The sequence below is a fragment of the Quercus suber genome, unplaced genomic scaffold (genome assembly GCF_002906115.3).
Source record: "Quercus suber isolate HL8 unplaced genomic scaffold, Cork oak 2.0 scaffold_155, whole genome shotgun sequence".
NCBI classification, from domain to species: Eukaryota; Viridiplantae; Streptophyta; class Magnoliopsida; order Fagales; family Fagaceae; genus Quercus; species Quercus suber.
In genome coordinates, this window is record NW_027069616.1 from 880,779 (window position 1) to 901,133 (window position 20,355).

The following is a 20,355-nucleotide window of genomic DNA, read 5'->3' on the forward strand; positions in this document are numbered from 1 at the left end:
TATATACACTGTGTAAGTTGGCTTAATAGGTGATATAATTGATGTAATCGCTTAAAACTCGAAATAAAAAAAGACTCTCACTAGTAAAAAAAAATTATTTATATAATATATTTATTTATATATTTTAATTAAAAAATTTAAATACTTTTATTGATCAAGAAAATGTATTAAAAAGACTTCATTGTATCTTAAAATACAAAAGAATAAAATGCATTAAATTATATATATTTTTAGTTTATTTCACTGCACAATTGATCGATGAGACACGTTTTTACTATAATAGGACCATTTTCTGCCCCTCTCTTATTTCACTACACAAGCCATTGATGGGAGTGGGACACGTTTATTTATTTCACTGCACAAGCTGGCCCAGGGTTTTGGTCATAGGACAGGCTGGGAAAATATTAATACAAATTATTGATACAAAATTCTGCCCCTCTTAATTGGACCTTTTTCTGCTATGATAGGACATGTTTTTTGCTTTTACACTTAGCCATAGGAGTATAGGCTAAAAATTCAATAATTCAATAATTTATCCAGATATGAAAATAGATTTTAAATAAAAAAAATTTAATATATATTATTTGATTAATATTTAAAGATAAAAAGGTCCTACTTAACATTTTTGCTTATGGCCAACAACTTTGAGCTGCCCCTGTACATGGCCATCATTGCAAATACCAGACCAGCATAGTAGTGCCGATAAAATTGTATTCCTATCTACTCCATGGCCAACCCGATCGCTCTCCCTCTGTATGACAAAATCCCACGTAAAAACACTTTACAAAGACTCTTTGATATCCTAATCTTCTTCCTTCTCCTTTCTCTTCTTATTTATCGTTTTCTCTTCCTCAAAAAGCATGGTCTCACTTGGTTGCTTGCCTTCCTATGCGAGTCATGGTTCACCTTCACTTGGGCTCTCGTCATCAGCACCAAATGGAATCCTGTTGATTATAAAACGTATCCAGACCGACTCTTACAACGGTAACCTATAACATGTTGTGCCAAAAATACGTTACTTAATTTTAGTTGCCACTACAATTTGTATTTGGCTGTTCTTCTTCTATATATTTTTATTACAATCTCTTTACCTAGTCAGGTGTCTAACATGATTGATTCATGTTCATAACTTTGATATAGGGTACCTGAACTTCCATCGGTGGACATGTTTGTGACAACTGCGGACCCTGTGCTAGAACCACCTATCATCACAGTAAACACCGTGCTCTCTTTGTTGGCAATTGATTATCCAGCTCACAAGCTAGCTTGTTACGTATCAGATGATGGTTGTTCTCCAATCACTTACTACTCTCTAGTGGAAGCCTCAAAGTTTGCCAAGATTTGGGTTCCATTCTGTAAGAAGTACAATATTCATGTTAGAGCCCCCTTTAGATACTTTTCTAGTAACCCCCAAACTTTCGGGGGTAGTTCAAGTGATTTTCAACAGGAATGGAAGAGAATGAAGGTAATCCAAATCTGGAGTTTGTGTCTGAAAATTTAGTTTCCATCTTAAATCACAAAATTGGTATATCTTCTAAAAAAACTTTTTGTTTGCTATATTGCAGTAATCTAATGGTAAGATTATTACAAATTTTGTTACATAAAATTTATAAAGTCGTATATCATCAATCACAAATTTAAGAAAAAAAATTTCGAAAGTTATATATTATATTATTTAAGTCTATTAATCACGTTATTTGGCAGATCAATTTGTAAAAAATTAATCTGAAATAGTATAGCATTTTTCAGTTGTGAAATGGGACAAGGATGAGATCTTTGCCTGCAATTTATATGCAAATTTGTTTGTCATTTTCTTCTGTAGGATGAGTATGAACGACTTAGTCACAAAATTGAGGATGCGGTCCAAAAGTCAGTGCCAAGTGATTTTACTGGAGACTTTGCAGAATTCTCGAACATAGAATGCAAAAACCATCCGGCTATTATCAAGGTAACATTAACTCCCAAATAAAGAAAAAAGAAAAAAGAAAAAAGAAAAAAAAAGGAAGAAGAAGTAAAACACAATGATTCAGGGAAAAAAAAAAAAAAAAAAAAAAAAAAAAAAAAAAAAAAAAAAAAAAAAAAAAAAAAAAAAAAAAAAAAAAAAAAANTCTTATTCTATTTTACCGTTTTAAAAAAGTACTTTAAAAGTTGCTTTATTAATTATATAGTACTATTTTACAATTTTTTAAATATTTTAATTTTTATTTTCTTATGCAATACATTAAAATAATATATTTACACAATAAAATATATTTATATCTCTCTCTAATTTTACCCTCTCTCTCTACCACTCATCACCTCCATCACCACCGTGAAGACCCGAACCCCAACACAGTTTATTAAAAAAAAAAAAAAAAAAAAAAAACTAACACAGAAACTCATCCCAAAACCCAAACAAACCCAGCACAGAAACTTAATCAACTGTCAAAATTTCCACCCATCGATCCACCCAAAATTTTCAATCACCACCCATTGATCCATCATCAACAACACAACTAACAACCACCACCCACCACCCACCATCAACAACACAACCAACAACCACCACATCACAAAAACCATGGGAAACACCAAGCAAACCCACTTGACCACACCGATCCCACCACGATCCACCACCGAAACTCAGCCTCACACCCACGGCCAAAACTGATTAGTAAACCCATCACCACCCACAACCAAATCTGATTTGCAAACCCACAACCACGCCGATCTCGCCGAAAATCCATGAACAAACCCATGCCGGAAACCCATGAACAAACTCACGACCTCCATGCCTCCACCACAGAAGTTGATAGAGTCTCCAACGCCGTTACCTCCATGCCAATATGAGAAAGAGGAAGACAGAGTTTTCGGGTTTGCAGAAGAGAGAGCAGAAAGAAAGAGGGAGAAAGATAATGAAAATTATGAAATAATGAGAAAAGAGAGAAGAACCAAACCGATTAAAAAACAATTTTTGTTTATACCATTGTGCTACAGTGCCGTCCTACCTTTAGGCACTATGGCAAATTTTTTTACAAGTTTATGTCCTTAGCCGTTCCATTGTTGAGAGTTATTGGGCCTGAATGCTAAAATAAACTTACATTTGACATATAGCCTTTCTGTTGCTCTTACCGTAGTCTAGCCTTGCTAACTCGTGGGACTTCAGTGTTTCCCTTTTTTTTTTTAATAAATCATTTAAAAAAATGTTTTATGAAAAAAAAAAGAAAAAAAAAACTAATTTTTTTTAACAATTTTTTCATAAAACTTTTTCTAAAATTAATGATTAATATATGCCTTAAAGACATACATTAATTGGTCCTTATTAAAATTACATGTAAATTCTGAAAGATATCTAGTGTATTGTGTTTATTTAAAACATAAAAATGAATGTCATAAGCATGAAACCATTTTTATGTGAAAGAAATGTTACATATGTATGATACTTTGTTCTAATTTATATTATTTTACAATAGGTTATATGCGAGAACAAGACAAGTCTTCTAGATGGATTGCCACATTTGGTTTATATATCAAGAGAGAAGCGACCAAAACATCCACATCATTACAAAGCAGGAGCCATGAATGTTCTTGTATTTTGTAGTGTGTATTTAGTGTTATGCTTCTGGCCATTTTTGAAGGGATTATTTGGAAAGGAAGACATGGGATTCCATCATCTACAATATGCAAGTCAACTGCTTTAGCGTTACTTTTTGTGTACTTTTTGTAGAAGGGCTACAATAGGTTGAGACTTTGGTTATGGAATTATTTTCTTTGCTCACTACGATTTGAGGTTTTGGTCATGAAATTATGACGTTTTTCACACAGTAGTTCAAATCAAATTAGAAAATCAAACTTTATGAATTCTTGATGCTGAGAGATATATGGTTCAAGAGACTAAATTACCGTAAGGGCGCCATGTATTAACCTGTTTCCCTTCCATCCTACCCCACCTCCGAAGGATTATAGAATTTTTTTTTTCATTATGCTTTCCAATAAAGTTAGTTCCCTTCGAATTGGAGTTTTAAATAATATGTACTCTAATTTTCTTTGATGAAATATGTACTCTAGCTAATTGAATAGCAAAAATTCCATACCTTAATTTTCACTTTGCTTTATTTGCATGCGACGGACATGTTTGTTGTTATAAATAAACGTAGCTAATAATTTTATAAAGTCATTAACTCCAGTGCCTCATACTTATTACTTGTACTCCCCCACCCACGCCCCCCCCCCCCCCCCTCTTTCTCTCCTTTCCAGTTGTTCTTGGCAAATTACCTTAATTTTTAAAACCAAATGATTTTTAAAAAGACCTACGGTTTTTAGGAAAAAGTTTTTTTATTGGAAAAGGGACTTTTAAAAGGAAGACCCGAGGGTTTTGATTGTTCATTTGTTAAAAACAATGGATTTCATGAAAACTTTTGAAAGAAACTTTTCGTGAAAATCATTTTCACAATACAAGCAGCTTTAGGTGATTTGGAAGCACTCTTTGAGAAATACTTGTTTTTTTAAAGTGTTCGAAAATCATTTGAAAAACAAGCTTTTTAATCACTTTGAAAATTCTTTTAGATCAATCTTTTTGGTGTGGAATTATGGAATTTACAATGCTAACTAAAGAACTAGTACGCAAATCCATATTTAAAGAAGGTAAAATTTGTAAATAAATCATGCTTGTATAAATGGATCTATGAACCAAACATTAAGTTCACAATGGGTCCGTTTGGATAGCACTTATTGTTGCTGAAGAGTTGATAAAAACTGATTGTTGCTGAAAACACTGTAGCAAAATAATTTTTAAATGTGTGAATAGTATTGTGGGACCACTTTTAATATTAAATATTGCATGACAAGTGCGTGAACAGTGCACACACAGTATACGCACAGTAATTTTGTCCCCCAAAGTCAACAGCTGCGCGGCAGAAAAAAAAAAAAAAAAAAAAAAAAAAAAAAGGGAGAAAACGGCAGAAAGGAAACGCGCCGTGCCTCTGTATCCAAACCCTCACAATGTATGCATAATATATTTAGATATTGGATTGCTTGAGTCCTGACCAAGACTCAAGCAATTTCAATATCTAAATATTATGCATGCATGTCATATATATGTAAATAAAATACCATCTAGCCTCCACGTAAAATTTAATTAGATCAGATCAAGGGAATAGCTACATGTAAAGATAAATCGATCCAATCAGTCAAGCTTATTATTCAAAAAACCATCACATATTGTTCCAAGAACATGGGTAAGCCATATAATCAAAATAACATGTGAAGCAAGCATAAAATGATATTCATGCATGCAAAGATGAATGAAGTTATGAACATATTCATATTAGTATAAGAATTAGCATGATAGATATATGCTTGAAATCAAATTCTAATCCTATCATGCATGGCGANAGTGTTCGAAAATCATTTGAAAAACAAGCTTTTAAAATCACTTTGAAAACTTCTTTTAGATCAATCTTTTTGGTGTGGGAATTATGGAATTTACAATACTAACTAAAGAACTAGTACGCAAATCCATATTTAAAGAAGGTAAAATTTGTATAAAATCATGCTTGTAGAAATGGATCTATGAACCAAACATTAAGTTCACACTGTATGCATAATATATTTAGCTATTGGAATTGCTTGAGTCCTGACCAAGACTCAAGCAATTTCAATATCTAAATATTATGCATGCATGTCATATGACTCATATATATGTAAATAAAATACCATCTAGCCTCCACGTAAAATTTAATTAGATCAGATCAAGGGAATAGCTACATGTAAAGATAAATCGATCCAATCAGTCAAGCTTATTATTCAAAAAACCATCACATATTGTTCCAAGAACATGGGTAAGCCATATAATCAAAATAACATGTGAAGCAAGCATAAAATGATATTCATGCATGCAAAGATGAATGAAGTTATGAACATATTCATATTAGTATAAGAATTAGCATGATAGATATATGCTTGAAATCAAATTCTAATCCTATCATGCATGGCAATACCCATTCGTGTCAAGGAAAACATGTACAATCACATTCTTCATGCAAACAAACACTTAAATTAAGCAAAAAAGAATTTGAAAACAATGACAATAAGGGAGAATTTAGAGATTATACCCTTGGAGACCTTGATTTAGATTATGGGAATTGGATTTAGGAATTTTCTAGAGTATTTGGGAGATTTTTAAGAGGATTTCAATGGATTTTTTTACTTATTCAACTAGGAGCAGCGTTACATACAAGTGAGAGAGTTCAAATGAACCCCTTAGTTTAGACCAAAAAAAGTTGTATATAAAAATATATATTTTTTGTTTTGACCCCTTAAAATAAAAATTTGAACACCTTGACCGTAAATTTTTTTAAACTCAACTGAAATAAACTTGAATATGATTATCTTAGTACTACTTTTACAATATTTTCCCAATAAACTTTAAATGATAAGTTGTAATTGATTTTAGAGACAATAACACTCCCCTCCCTTAAAGTTAGGGGAAATTACACTCCAGCCCAAACCTGAAGGGAAAAAACAATTTCCCCCTTAACATCTAATTGACCAAACTTTGTTAAATTAATATTAAAAATGTTATCTATTAACTTGTCCTTTGTTTAAGGGCAAGTTTCAAAAATTATCTTTCATTTCAAAATTAAAATTCATTGTATTAAATTTTTAATTGAAGTGTATTCTAAAATATTAAGGATGAATTTTTTAATTATTTTTTTTCTCTTTCAGGGGATTGTGAAGAGATTTGTCATTGTAAGTGTTTTGGTGCTTGATAAATTTTGCATTTTTATTCTAAATTTATCAGTTATTGTTTTAATAACCATGGTTAAATTTTGTAAAAAGATTCTTATAGAAATTTAGAATATTTCATTAGTAATATAAACAAAAGGATGGGAGTATTAATTTTTTCAAATCTCAAGGGAGGAGAGTATTTTTTTCATTCAAGTTTGGGGTTGAGTGTCATTCAAACATATTCATATTAGTATAAGAATTAGCATGATAGATATATGCTTGAAATCAAATTCTAATCCTATCATGCATGGCGATACCCATTCGTGTCAATGAAAACATGTTCAATCACATTCTTCATGCAAACAAACACTTAAATTAAGCAAAAAAGAATTTGAAAACAATGACAATAAGGGAGAATTTAGAGATTATACCCTTGGAGACCTTGATTTAGATTATGGGAATTGGATTTAGGAATTTTCTAGAGTATTTGGGAGATTTTTAAGAGGATTTCAATGGATTTTTTTACTTATTCAACCAGGAGTAGCGTTACATACAAGTGAGAGAGTTCAAATGAACCCCTTAGTTTAGACCAAAAAAAGTTGTATATAAAAATATATATATTTTTTGTTTTGATCCCTTAAAATAAAAATTTGAACACCTTGACCCTAAATTTTTTTAAACTCAACTGAAATAAACTTGAATATGATTATCTTAGTACTACTTTCACAATATTTTCCCAATAAACTTTAAATGATAAGTTGTAATTGATCTTAGAGACAATAACACTCCCCTCCCTTAAAGTTAGGGGAAATTACACTCTAGCCTAAACCTGAAGCGAAAAAACAATTTCCCTCTTAACATCTAATTGACCAAACTTTGTTAAATTAATATTAAAAATGTTATCTATTAACCTGTCCATTGTTTAAGGGCAAGTTTCAAAAATTATCTTTCATTTCAAAATTAAAATTCATTGTATTAAATTTTTAATTGAAGTGTATTTTAAAATATTAAGTATGAATTTTTTATTTTTTTTTTCCTCTTTCAGGGGATTGTGAAGAGATTTGTCATTGTAAGTGTTTTGGTGCTTGATAAATTTTGTATTTTTATTCTAAATTTATCAGTTATTTTTTTAATAACCATGGTTAAATTTTGTAAAAAGATTCTTATAGAAATTTAGAATATTTCATTAGTAATATAAACAAAAGGAGGGGAGTATTAATTTTTTCAAACCTCAAGGGAGGAGAGTGTTTTTTTCATTCAAGTTTGGGGTTGAGTGTCATTCCCTCAAACCTCAAGGGAGGGGAATGTAATTACCTCTTGATTTTATGTGGATCTACAACTAATATAACTTTTTTACCTACCTTTAACAACTTGCCACCTAAATTTTGTTGTGATTTCTTTTTTCCTGATAGTATTGTGCTAGTAATACTACTCTTTAAATATTTAATTTTATAAGAAAGAAAAAAAATGTTTCAAAATTTTGCTCATTCATTAAAAAATAATAATAAACCTTCCCTTGGGACTTTGGTATTGACAGTAGATTGATTTTTTTTTTTTTTTGTTACACTTTTCTTCTTCATCAGTAACAAATTACACCACCAATACAACTAACAAATTTACATCTACATCTATGATTCTTTCTTTATTCTCTCTATTTCTTTTTCTCCCTTCTATGTTTTCTTAGTTTTTCCTCTGTTTGATAAAGTAGTTTAATAGGTGTTCTGTAGGTACACAAAAATACCAATCTAATGATGATGCCAGTGATGCTGATGTGGGAAGATTCACCTTCAATGAGTCCCCAATTTTCGTGCCGAGTACAACCATTTTGGTGGTGCACTTGACAGCTCTGGTTGTGAGTTTGCTAAAGTTGCAACCACCACTAGCTCGTGATGGGTATGGGTTAGGGCTAGGTGAGGTATTTTGTAGTGTGTATTTGGTGTTAAGCTTCTGGCCATTATGGATTGAGGTTTTGGTGTAATAATATTCCTTAATGCGTGAGAGATATTATGGTTCAAGAGTATGTATTTTCTCCTCCATTTGTTTATGTTTCTTTTTCTTTTTCATTTTTTTTAAAAATGAATTTACTATTAACCAGTTCTAGTTGTCACTTGTGATAGACCATCCAGCAGAGGCTGCTTTTGGTGATAATACGTACCCGCTAGACAAAGAGAAGACTCCACATAAAAACGGCCAAAAGCTTGAATTTTTTATATTATTATTCAAAATCTTGACTGCACCCAACCAGACGCGTGTCAAACCATACATGATCTATACATTCTTTAATAGATATGAATTTTAATAATTATGATAGTTAATATATTAATACTAACCACTAATCCGTCCAATGCATTAAAAAAAACCTTTAGGAAACATTATTTTTTAACTTTTAATTAATTTTAAATATGAATTTTAATAATTATAATTGTGGGGGGAGAAAAACCCAGCCCAACTTATTGGGCCCAAGGCCCTGAATGAGGAACACTCTTCATCCGAGGAGATAGGGCTTTCAGTCGGATGCCCACGCCAATGGGGGATGCCTGGAGATGAACACGTATTCCATCCGAGGAGATGCTCATATGTCCGAGTAGTCATGAGCCCTCGGATCCGAAGAGGTTTGATCAAGCACGAGTATGGGAGGTTCAAGTGATCTATTTGACAAGTGTCAAGAGGGAGAGGAACCTCGGACACACATAAAGATAACGGCAACGGAGAAATATCAAGGAGGCATACTTCAACCACCACATTTAATGCACTGTACCTACCTTTCTGGCCGCATTTATGTGGACAGACATTCATTATGATTTAATAAAACTGTTATCCTATCATTTTTTAAAAATATGATGTGACAAGATTTATAGACTTTAAATTTAATAAAAACTATTTTTGTATTTGAAATTATATATTTTATCATTTAAAGAAAATATAATGTAACAAGGTTTAAACATAAAATAAAATTTAAACATAAAAATTATATTTAAATAATGATGTATAAAATTGTGAAGAATCAAAAAGTTACGATACATAATATGTTTCGCTTTTGCTTTCATAAAGTTGCATGTGTTCATTTAAATATTGAAAATAAGCTGGGGAGGACCAGCGTTCCCGACTAGATATTTGGAATTTGTAATAATTGTGTAAGGAAAATTTTGTAAGTGCCATGACAGTTCTTTGTCTTTATGCGAATGACAAACTGATTTGAATCACACTGGACTTGCTTATGATAATAAAATATTAAAATCCTAATTAATTGCTTTATTAAAGACCTCTCTATCATTTCATTTTGATAATTACATTGAGGGAAGGGGAATTTGAGGCTCTTAGCTTGTAGTAATTTGATCACTCCAGAGTATATGAGTACAACAATAAAAGATATGGCTTGTATCTATACTTAGAGTTAGTCAGGCTTAGGTTTTATTGCTCAGATACAGTTTCTGAGGTCTTAAAAACCATTTAAAGAAAATATGATATAGCAAGGTTTATATATAAAATATAATTTAAACACAATTAAAATATTGTATTAAAATAATAATATATAAAATTGTGAGGTTGACACAATGTTTTGCTTTGAATTATGTTTGGCTTTCATATATATTGTAGATTACAGTTGCATGTGTTCATTTAAATATTGAAAATTAAGTTGAGGAAGACCAACATTTTGGCATTTATAATATCTCGATTAGACATTTGGAATTTGTGATAATTGTATCAGGAAAAGTTTGTATGTGCCAAGATAGCTCTTTGTCTTTGTGTGAAGGACAAATTGATTTGAATCACTCTTCCTTGATTATCATTAAAATATATATATATATATATATATAAATCATAATTGTAAAGTTATTATTTATAACTATGTGTTTTTGTTGGCTTATATTCCGGGTCAAATTTGATTGTAATTTTATTCAATCGTTTGTATCCTGTATTTATTGTGGGATTTCATTGTAAGGGGTGTGTGATAGAGAGAGTGGTGTGAAGACTCAAGCATTTAAAGACTGAAGAAGTTTTCACAGGTAGCTCGCGACTTAGCATCCCGCGAAGTATCTCATGTGCCTTGCACATGCTGAAATGCGAAGAGTCAGGTCAGATGGAGACAGTTGTGTCTCATGAGTATCTCGCGGGTAATGTGTGTTCCTTCCCGCGAGACACCTGCGAGACATTCTGTTTTGCCAACCTATCCAGTCTAATACACACTTTCTGTGCCTACACTATTTATACCCACATTACCCACAAATGTTGAGTAGTGCTTTTGAGAAAAAACCTTAACCAAACACCTTGAGAGTTAGAGATTGTTATACCTACAATCCTCTACACATTTGTTTTAGGAATTTCCTCAACTCCTACTTCTCCATTTTTATACCATTGAGAGGTTGATAGCCCAAACACTTACTACACCCTTTCTGAGTGTCAAGTGAAGTTTTGGTGCTGCTGGGAAGCATTGGAAGAAGCCAAGGATGGCAGATGCAACATGGAGCTTGTTGCGGGATCCAGAGAGATAGACAAGACATAGTTCCAAGAAGCCTTGTTGGAGTAGGAGCTTGAAGGGCTTAGATACAAAGGGTAGATTAGGCTTGGAGGGTCTCTTGCTCACCTATGTATCCCAACTGATTGTCTAGTGGATCGATTTCAGCTTGGAGGGCGGCGGAGATGTTTTTTGCCGAGTTTTTCGATTTCCTCTTCGATAACACGTCTCGGTGTTATCTGTGTTTGCATTTCTCTTCCCTACTCTTGTTCATTTTATTTTTACTGCTGTGTTGCTTTAAATATGGATTAGAGTAGCTCTTTTTCTTATACGCTTGTGTTTACATTATTTTGCACTTAGTATTAAGTTAGTGTAAAATCAACCAAGCTGTAACTTTGATTTGGGGGTCTAAACAACTCTTGTGTTTTTGACACATTTTCGAGCTTTCAATTGGTATTAGAGTGGGTACACTCGTTATGGTTTAAATACTTGAGTGTGTTTCTTGACCCCGTTTGAGATGGACCGGTCTCAATCTTTAAATGTTCCACCATATTTTGATGGTAGTAATTATGCTTTTTGGAAAGTCTGAATGAGGGCATTCTTACGTTCCATTGATGTTACTATTTGGGATGCGGTTGAAATATGTTAGACTAGGCTGGAGGCCACTAAATCCACTTGGGATAAAGCAGCTCTTGCGGCAGCTAACACTAACAGTAAAACTTTGAATGCTATATTTTGTGGTGTGTCTCCAGACGAGTTTCACAGGATCTCTCACATGACAATAGCCAAGGAATCTTGAGAGATATTGGAGACCACTTATGAAGGAATAAAGAAAGTGAAGGACACAAAGTTTTAGATGCTTACCACCAAATTCGAAGAGCTTAAGATGGGAGATGATGAGTCCTTTGATTCATTTTATGGAAAACTCAACAAAATTGTGATTGTGAAGCTCAATCTTGGTGAGAAGATTGAGGATGCAAAGGTGGTGTGAAAAATTTTGAGGTCCCTACCAGAGAGCTTCTGAGCGAAAGTCACAGCTATAGAGGAAAGTAAAGATTTGGATGAAATTAAGATCCAAGAGTTCATTGGGTCTCTTTAAACGTATGAGCTTGGACTGCCTTCTCATAAGACAAGTAAATCTCTTGCTCTTAAAACCATCACCGAAAGAATGGATGATTCCTCCAGAGAAAATGGAGTGGAAAAGGATGTAGCATTCATTGCAAAGAACTTCCAAAAATTTCTGAAGGTGAAGAACAGTGGGAAACCGTTCAGCAGAGGGAAGTTCTCATCCTCCAAAGGTGATAAGAAGGAGTATAAGAAGAAAGATGGAAAGGATTCCCAGTCTCCTTAAGGCATTGTGTGTTATGAATGCAATGGCCATGGACATCTCAAGAAGGAGTGTCCCAACTATCTAAGAGGAAAAGGTAAGGCTTATGCCACAACGCTTAGTGATTTAGATTCTTCAAATTCTGATTCTGAAGAGAGCTGTGATGGAGAAGGGAACTACTCCGCCTTTATGACTATTACCCATTATGAGTCGTCGGAGGACTTGAACTTGCTGGTACAAGAGCTTGGGGATCATAGTGATGAAGAATCAATAGGAGTTGTTGAGGAAATTGATGCTGAAGAAGATGAAAACACAGTCAGTCTTCAAGAAAACTACAATTCCCTACTTGAAAGGTCAGGAGAATATACAAGGGTGGCTAAGGTAGCCGTAAAGAAGATGAAAAAGGCAGATGAGGACTATAAAAGTCTTCTAGTGCGTTATAAAGAGGCCAAGTGTGAGATAGAGACGCTAATGGTGAGCTAATTGAAGCGTATTCAAAAATTAGATTTCTTAAGCTAGAAGTAGTGCAAGCAAATGCCAAGATAGAGAGGGTATCCACGAAGAAGCTAGTTGATGTTATTTCATCTCAAAAACATTTTTCAGATAAGTCTGGGTTGGGATATACTGAAGGGAGTAGCTCATCAAACAATGTCGCCAAAGATGTGAGATTTGTGAAAGCTAAAGAGTAGATTGAAGTTGCCCCTACTCCTAAGAAAATAAAGGATGAAAAGAAGAAGAATGTAGTTGACCAACGGGTGTTGAATAAACCTCGTAATCAAACTATGATTTATGCCTTCATCACTTGCTTGGAAAGCTTTACTAGACGGTTTGAAAGTCCTAACTCTCAAACCCAATTCTTTAGGGATATCACCCCAAACGCACGTGCCGTGTGGGTGAAAAGGGGTACTCATGCATAAGTATTCTAATATGTCCATGCATTAATTCTTCCGTTGTTTAGGGACATTTGCTCATGCATCTCTACATGCTTGTTTTGATTTGTATCATTTGATTTTGGCTTTAGCATGTTTCTTTTTCAAGCTTTTGCTTTGTGTTTGTTTTTGTTCTGTTTTTTTAAGTGTGTTCAAAAAATTCAAAAACCCATAAAAGGTTGAAAAATCTTCAAAAAGTTTGATCACTTGTTTTGTGTGTATCACATGTGAGTTTGGCCTAGTACCTTTGTACTAATGGTTTAGTGCATTTACGAGCTTAGCTTATTATGTATGCACATTTATTTGTGTGGGGGAAATCTTGAAAACTATGTGTGATTGTTGTAAATAGATCTTCAAGCTTGTCATGAATGATTGGTCAATAGTCTTGATGGTCTTAATACTTGCATAGACTAGTGCCTATATCTCTTCCCACTTTATTATTATTATTATTATTATTTTTTTTGCAAAAGAGCTCACCAAATGTAAATCTCCAAATGAAAAGAGATTTTGAGCTGCAAAAGCCTGTCGCACATACTAGTATTTGACTAGGAAAAAAGGAAAGCGACTTTTTGTTTTGAAATGTATGGTGCTTAAAAAGCCAAAGGCTAATTCTCAACGTTGAAATATAAAAATTTCAAGCACTGATCTCAAAAAGAGATGTATTATCTGTTAGGACATATGTGGTTCACATATTAAGAACATATGTCATGCTTTTATGTAGTTGGCTAATCCTTTGACAAAACGTACTTTACTTGTATTTGGGTAGATCTAAGTTGTGTTTAATACTTGAAGAAACATGTTGTTCAAGTCTAGTATTTAAGCCATGAAGATTGGACTAAGAAACAAGTGAAGAAAAGGTGTTCATTAAAGCTGGACAGATAGCTCGATACCTGCGGACAGATATCTCGACAGCTGCTTGAAACCTCCCGACAACTGGCTATCTATCAAGCTTTTTAAGGTGTTTTCTTATCGCAGTCTCGACACCTTCTCGGCAGCTAGTGGATCGATCGAGAAATCTTCTGTCTTCTCGATAGCTCCTCGACAGATAGCTATCTATCGAGCTTTAAAACCCGACACCTCCTCGACACCTCCCAATTGATCGAGGTTACGGGAAATCAGAATTTTTAGATATGATTTTTGGGCAAGGCTTATATATTTGTGTAGGGTTTCTTTTCTCACAACCCTAAACCTATATAAAGCTTATTTTAGAGGCTGTTACAAAAGAGAATACAAGGAGAATATAAGCAAAAGGTGACCGATACTTTATTCTCTCTAAAAGAAGCTACTGCGTCTTTGCGCCTTAGGGTTTTGTAACAAAGTGCTTCTTGATCTTCATTGTTGATGAAGTGAAGAACTTTGCAGCCAACATTCTTCTTCCTCAAGTTGGTAAGTGAGTCACGTACTGGGATTCGTGCAAAGGAGTTAGTCACGTATTGGGATCCGTGCAACAAAAAAATGGGTGGCATTCATATATTAAAGTGTTTAGAGGTTCTGAAGCGGTAGAAGGTTTTTGCTGTGAGTTCATCTACGGGGATTGTAGAGTCTAAGGACAAAAGTTTTGTACTAGATCTGAAACTTCTCTTTACTATAGTGGATTGCTTTTCGGGAAGGTTTCCCCCTAGGTTTTTTACTGTGAAACTGGTTGGTTTCATTGGTTTTCCTAGGTCATCATATCTTGTCTTATTTATTATTTCCACTGTATGATTTTGACATGATATTGATGTTTGTTTGTTTTAACAAGTTTTATTAATAATAAATCTAACTAACAACTTAGGTTTAAAACTTGTTAATTCTATCAACCGGGGTTTATATTTTCCAACAAGTGGTATCAGAGTGGGTTCACTTTGATTGGAATAATTTCCTAAGTGTGGTCCATTGGCCCCTCTTGTCATGGATAAAGGACAATCTTTATTTATACCTCCTTTGTTTGATGGAACTAATTATGCATACTAGAAAGTTCGTATGAAAGTCTTTTTGCAGGCTTTAAGTGAACAGGTATGGCAAGCTGTTGAAGTTGGCTGGATTAAGCCAAAGGAAGTGCCGATGGATTGGGATGATGTAACAATCACTGCGGCAAATTTCAACAGTAGGGCCTTGAATGCTTTGTTTTGTGGGGTGACTAATGAGGAATTCAAGAAAATATCATCCACGGAAGTTGCCAAGGAAGTATGGACCATTCTTGAGACAACCTATGAAGGTACCCAGGCAGTAAAGATTGTGAAGTTTCAACAACTCACTAGTAGTTTTGAAGAAATAAGGATGGAGAAGGATGAGACATTTGATGAGTTTTATGCCAAACTCAAGGATATTGTGAATTCTGCTTTCAACCTTGGAGAATGTATTGCAGAATCTAAAATTGTGAGAAAAATCCTTAGGTCTTTACCTGAAAGATTCCATGCTAAGATCACTGCCATTGAAGAAGTAAAGGATATTGATAAAATTCCTTTGATTGAGCTTGTAGGGAACCTTCAAACCTATGAGATGGAATTAGGTTCAATGGGAAAAGGTGGAAAGAGTAAAAGCTTGGCTCTTATGGGTATAGAGGAAGAGACTAAGGACTCTGAAGATAAAGATCAAAGTGAAGATGAGGATGAGGATCTAACCTTCATAACTGATGAGATTATCAACCTTCTTCAGTTTAGGAAAAAGGATAAGGGCAAACCTCTTAGGAAACCTAAATCCTTTAGGAAGGGCAAGAATGAGAAACCCCTCATCAAATGCCATGAGTGCAAAGGTTTTGGTCATATGAGGATAGAGTGTCCAAACTGCCTCATGAAGGAAAAGACCAAAGAGTTAAAAGATAAAGGGTTGGTTGCTACTTGGAGTGATACTGAGAATGACTCTTCTGATGAGCTTGTGAATGAATGTCGCCACGTTATGGCCTTTGTTGCCTCAACCAATAAGGTGATTGTGGAGAGTGCTAGTGACAGTGAGGATTCTTCTGGTGATGAAGTACCTAAGAAGATGACCCTTCAAGAAGCTTATGATAAGCTATGTACTGAATTCATAAAATCTGAAAAGACTTCTCATCTTTGTAGAAAAGAGCTGAATGAGGTAAAAATTAAAAAAGCTTATCTCTTAGTCAAACTGGATGAGACTACAAGGTTAGTTGAGACTCTTGTTGTGGAGAACGCCTCATTAGAAGAGAAGGTCAAGAATCTTGAGGTTGAGCTTAGTCAAGCTAGAACTCAAATAGAAAGGATGTCTAGTGCAAAACTTAATGAGGTATTAAGTGCTCAAAGTTCTGACAAGACTGGCTTAGGATATGCTGTTTCCTCCAGCCCCTCATCTTCCATGGTTTCTAGATCAAGGACTGTCTTTGTGCCATAATCTGAGAAAGGTAATAAAGGTATGAAATCCAAAACTGATTTGGTTAATTCTATATCCTTTATTAGACCTCATGTTTGTCATCATTGTGGTGTTGCTGGACACATTCATCCTAATTGCTTTAAGTTGTATCCTCATAAGCAATTTTCCAAACGGTCACAAGTTTCCTCTCAAGGACTTGCACCTTTGTTTGGAGAATTATTAAAAACTTTGAGCTTTTTAACTCAATTTCAGGAGAATTCTAATTTTTTTTATGTCATTTAGTAGACATACTAGGACACGTGCCTTTTCATCTTCACGGCCAAAGATTCGTGCTGTGTGGGTGAGAAAGGAGCCTAAGACTTAATTGTCTTTTCTGTTTGTCCTCTGCTTTGATTCTTTCTATCTAGTAGGACTTTCTTTGCTTGATTTCTTATCTGTTTTTGGAATCATGCTTTCATGCATCTGCATAATTCTATCATGTTTTCATGCATATGCATTTTTCTTTCATGCATTCATGTTGTTTATCTGTTTTTTTTTTTGGTTGTTTAGTTTTTATTTTTTTTTTGTTTTCAAAATAAAAATAAAAAGGAAAAATCAAAAAATACAAAAATAATGTGTGTTTGTGTACTTTGGTACTTGTGTACCTTGGATGGCCATTGAAACAAAATTTCTAAACTTTGTATCCCTTTGTAACTTAGATGAGCACTCTTATGCACAACTAAGCAAATAAGCTTTGTGATTCTTGTTTGTGATGAGTAAGATTAAATTATCTCTTGAACTTAACACTCATATCACTCTTTTTGACGGGTAGGACTAGAAAATCCTAAGAGAAAGGCATAAATAACCATCTCACCACTGTTGCCCACCAATTATAGTAAGACACCTGTATGCTTCGGCATAGCAAAAGTGCAATGTCAATGACATTTATGTGCTTCAGCATAGTAAAATTGGAATGTCAAATATCATTGGGTATTTCTTTTCTCTCTCTCTTATATGCCCATGCATGATATGCTAAATAAAAGAAAATATGCAAAGAAAATAAAAAGCAAAAAGATAAAAAATGCTTTAAATATGATTGCAAGCATGTATTCTAGGAGATGTGGGAGTTATAGGATGTACCTCGAAGGTGATAGTCCCCATCAAACAGTTATGATTGTGTGTGAGTTAAAGTGATTTTCTCATATCTCAAATCTTCATAACATGTATACACATGCAATCTTGCGATGTTTTTCACACACAACATGCAATATTCTTTACTACTCTTGATACATGTGCAAGTACAATGTGATTTGGCCATCAAAAGGTTTTACATGTGCTATTGTATACTAATTAAACTGTCATGACTTGTTTTTGAAATATAAAATTTGTTAGACTTGTTTAGTGTGTGTGTGTGTGTTTTGGATCCATGTGTTTTTCATATGTTTTGCATCTTTCTTTTATCTTGTCATCCATAGCATCTTATTTCATTACATTCATGCTTTTATATGGATTCTTTGTACCCCCTTGATCATCCTTGATCATCTTTATGTTTCTCGGGTGAAGTTTTATAGTTTCTTGTACCCTTTGTCAATCATGACAAAAAGGGGGAGAAATTGTGAAGGCTTTGTGGTTTCTTTCTTTAAGATTCTACAAGTTAGGGGGAGAAATACATACCTCTGTAAGGGGGAGATGTGTTTTATCTTGTTAGGGGGAGTGCACCTCCTTCTTCTTGTACCTTGGGTCTTGTGACCATGTTTACATATATTGTGCTTATCTTCTTTATATGCTGATGTATGTTTCCCTCACCTACTTCTACATGTGTTGTTTCTTTTCTATCTTCATAGACATGTTTCTTATACTTATATGCAATCTATTATTTCTGTTTCACACTAAGATGCCTTGATGAGTTTTGTTTAAAGTGTTTCAGAAATACAGGTTGTTAAAGTTTACTTGCCATAAACTCTTTTCTTGCAAAAATTTTCAAGGGTTTATGATAGGATATATTTTATTGTATTCAACAAGTGAATATAAGTTGAGTGATTTATGACTTCTCTCATATGTTCATTTGTTTATTGTGGTTTTGTCATGGATTGTCAAAGGGGGAGATTGTTAGGACATATGTGGTTCACATGTTAAGAACATATGTCATGCTTTTATGTTGTTGGCTAATCATCTGACAAAATGCACTTTACTTGTATTTGGGTAGATCTAAGTTGTGTTTAATACTTGAAGAAACATGTTTTTCAAGTCTAGTATTAAAGTCATGAAGATTGGACCAAGAAACAAGTGAAGAAAAGGTGTTCATTAAAGCTGGACAGATAGCTCGACACCTGCGGACAAATATCTCGACAACTGCTCGACACCTCCTGACAGCTAGTGGATCGATCGAGAAATCTTCTGTCTTCTCGATAGCTTCTCGACAGATAGTTATCTATCGAGGTATAAAGCTTGACACCTCCTCGACACCTCCCGATCGATCGAGGTTACGGGAAATCAGAATTTTCAAATCTAATTTTTGGGCCAGGCTTATGTATTTGTGTAGGGTTTCTTTTCTCACAACCCTAGACCTATATAAGGCTTATTTTAGAGGCTATCACAAAAGAGAATACAAGGAGAACATAAGCAAAAGGTGACTGATACCTTATTCTCGCTGAAAGAAGCTACTGCGTATTTGCGCCTTAGGGTTTTGTAACCAAGTGCTTCTTGATCTTCATTGTTGATGAAGTGAAGAACTTTGTAGCCAACATTCTTCTTCCTCAAGTTGGTAAGTGAGTCACGTATTGGGATTCGTGCAAAGGAGTTAGTCACGTATTGAGATCCGTGCAACAACAAAAAGGGTGGCGTTCATATATTAAAGAGTTCAGTGGTTCTAAAGTGATAGAAGGTTTCTGCTGTGAGTTCATCTACGGGAATTGTAGAGTCTAGGGACAAAGGTTTTATATTAGATCTGAAACTTCTCTTTACTATAGTGGATTGCTTTTTGGGAAGGTTTCACCCCAGGTTTTTTACTGTGAAACTGGTTGGTTTCATTGGTTTTCCTAGGTCATTATATCTTGTCTTATTTATTATTTTCACTGTATGATTTTGACATGATATTAATGTTTGTTTGTTTTAACATGTTTTATTAATAATAAATCTAATTAACAACTTGGGTTTAAAACTTGTTAATTCTATCAACCGGGTCTATATTTCCCAACATTATCCAAAAAGGATCAAATGTCATGATTTATGTAGAAGCCATATGAAAAGCTTCTAAGATGTGTAATCATTTTGTGGGAGGTCATATATGTTCATTTCTATAATTGAGATAGACCACTTGACCTAGTACCAGTTGTGTATGACTTGATTGAATTGATCATTGAAACTTCACTTTGGTCTAAGGACTATTTCATAGTTGTGTACCAGTTTTGTTCAAAATGCAGTTTTGTATTTTTCTTTAAAAACTAGTTCAGATGGTGTTTCGCGAGAAGCTCGCGACTTAGAGCTTCCTGTGAAATGAGCTTGAGGGAAATAAAATTTTCATCGCTTTACACAGAAACTCTTGCGACTGCCTTGCAACTGTATTATGACCAATAGCTTCTCGTGAAATGCTGTTTGGCCGAAACTGGATTTTTCCAAAATTAGACTGAGGCTATCGCAACTGTCTC

At 34.0% G+C, this 20,355-nt stretch overlaps 1 protein-coding gene across 1 annotated transcript; it reads left to right on the forward strand.

Annotated features, from left to right (window-relative positions):
• Positions 1 to 621: 621 nt before the first annotated feature.
• LOC111985920 (cellulose synthase-like protein B4) lies at positions 622 to 11,963 on the forward strand. The gene is made up of 6 exons (XM_065777458.1): positions 622 to 984; positions 1,141 to 1,465; positions 1,823 to 1,948; positions 3,453 to 3,569; positions 8,417 to 8,623; positions 11,814 to 11,963. The coding sequence occupies exons 1-6, from the start codon at positions 728 to 730 to the stop codon at positions 11,961 to 11,963; spliced, it is 1,182 nt and encodes a 393-aa protein (XP_065633530.1). The 5' UTR covers positions 622 to 727.
• The last annotated feature ends 8,392 nt before the right edge of the window (positions 11,964 to 20,355 follow it).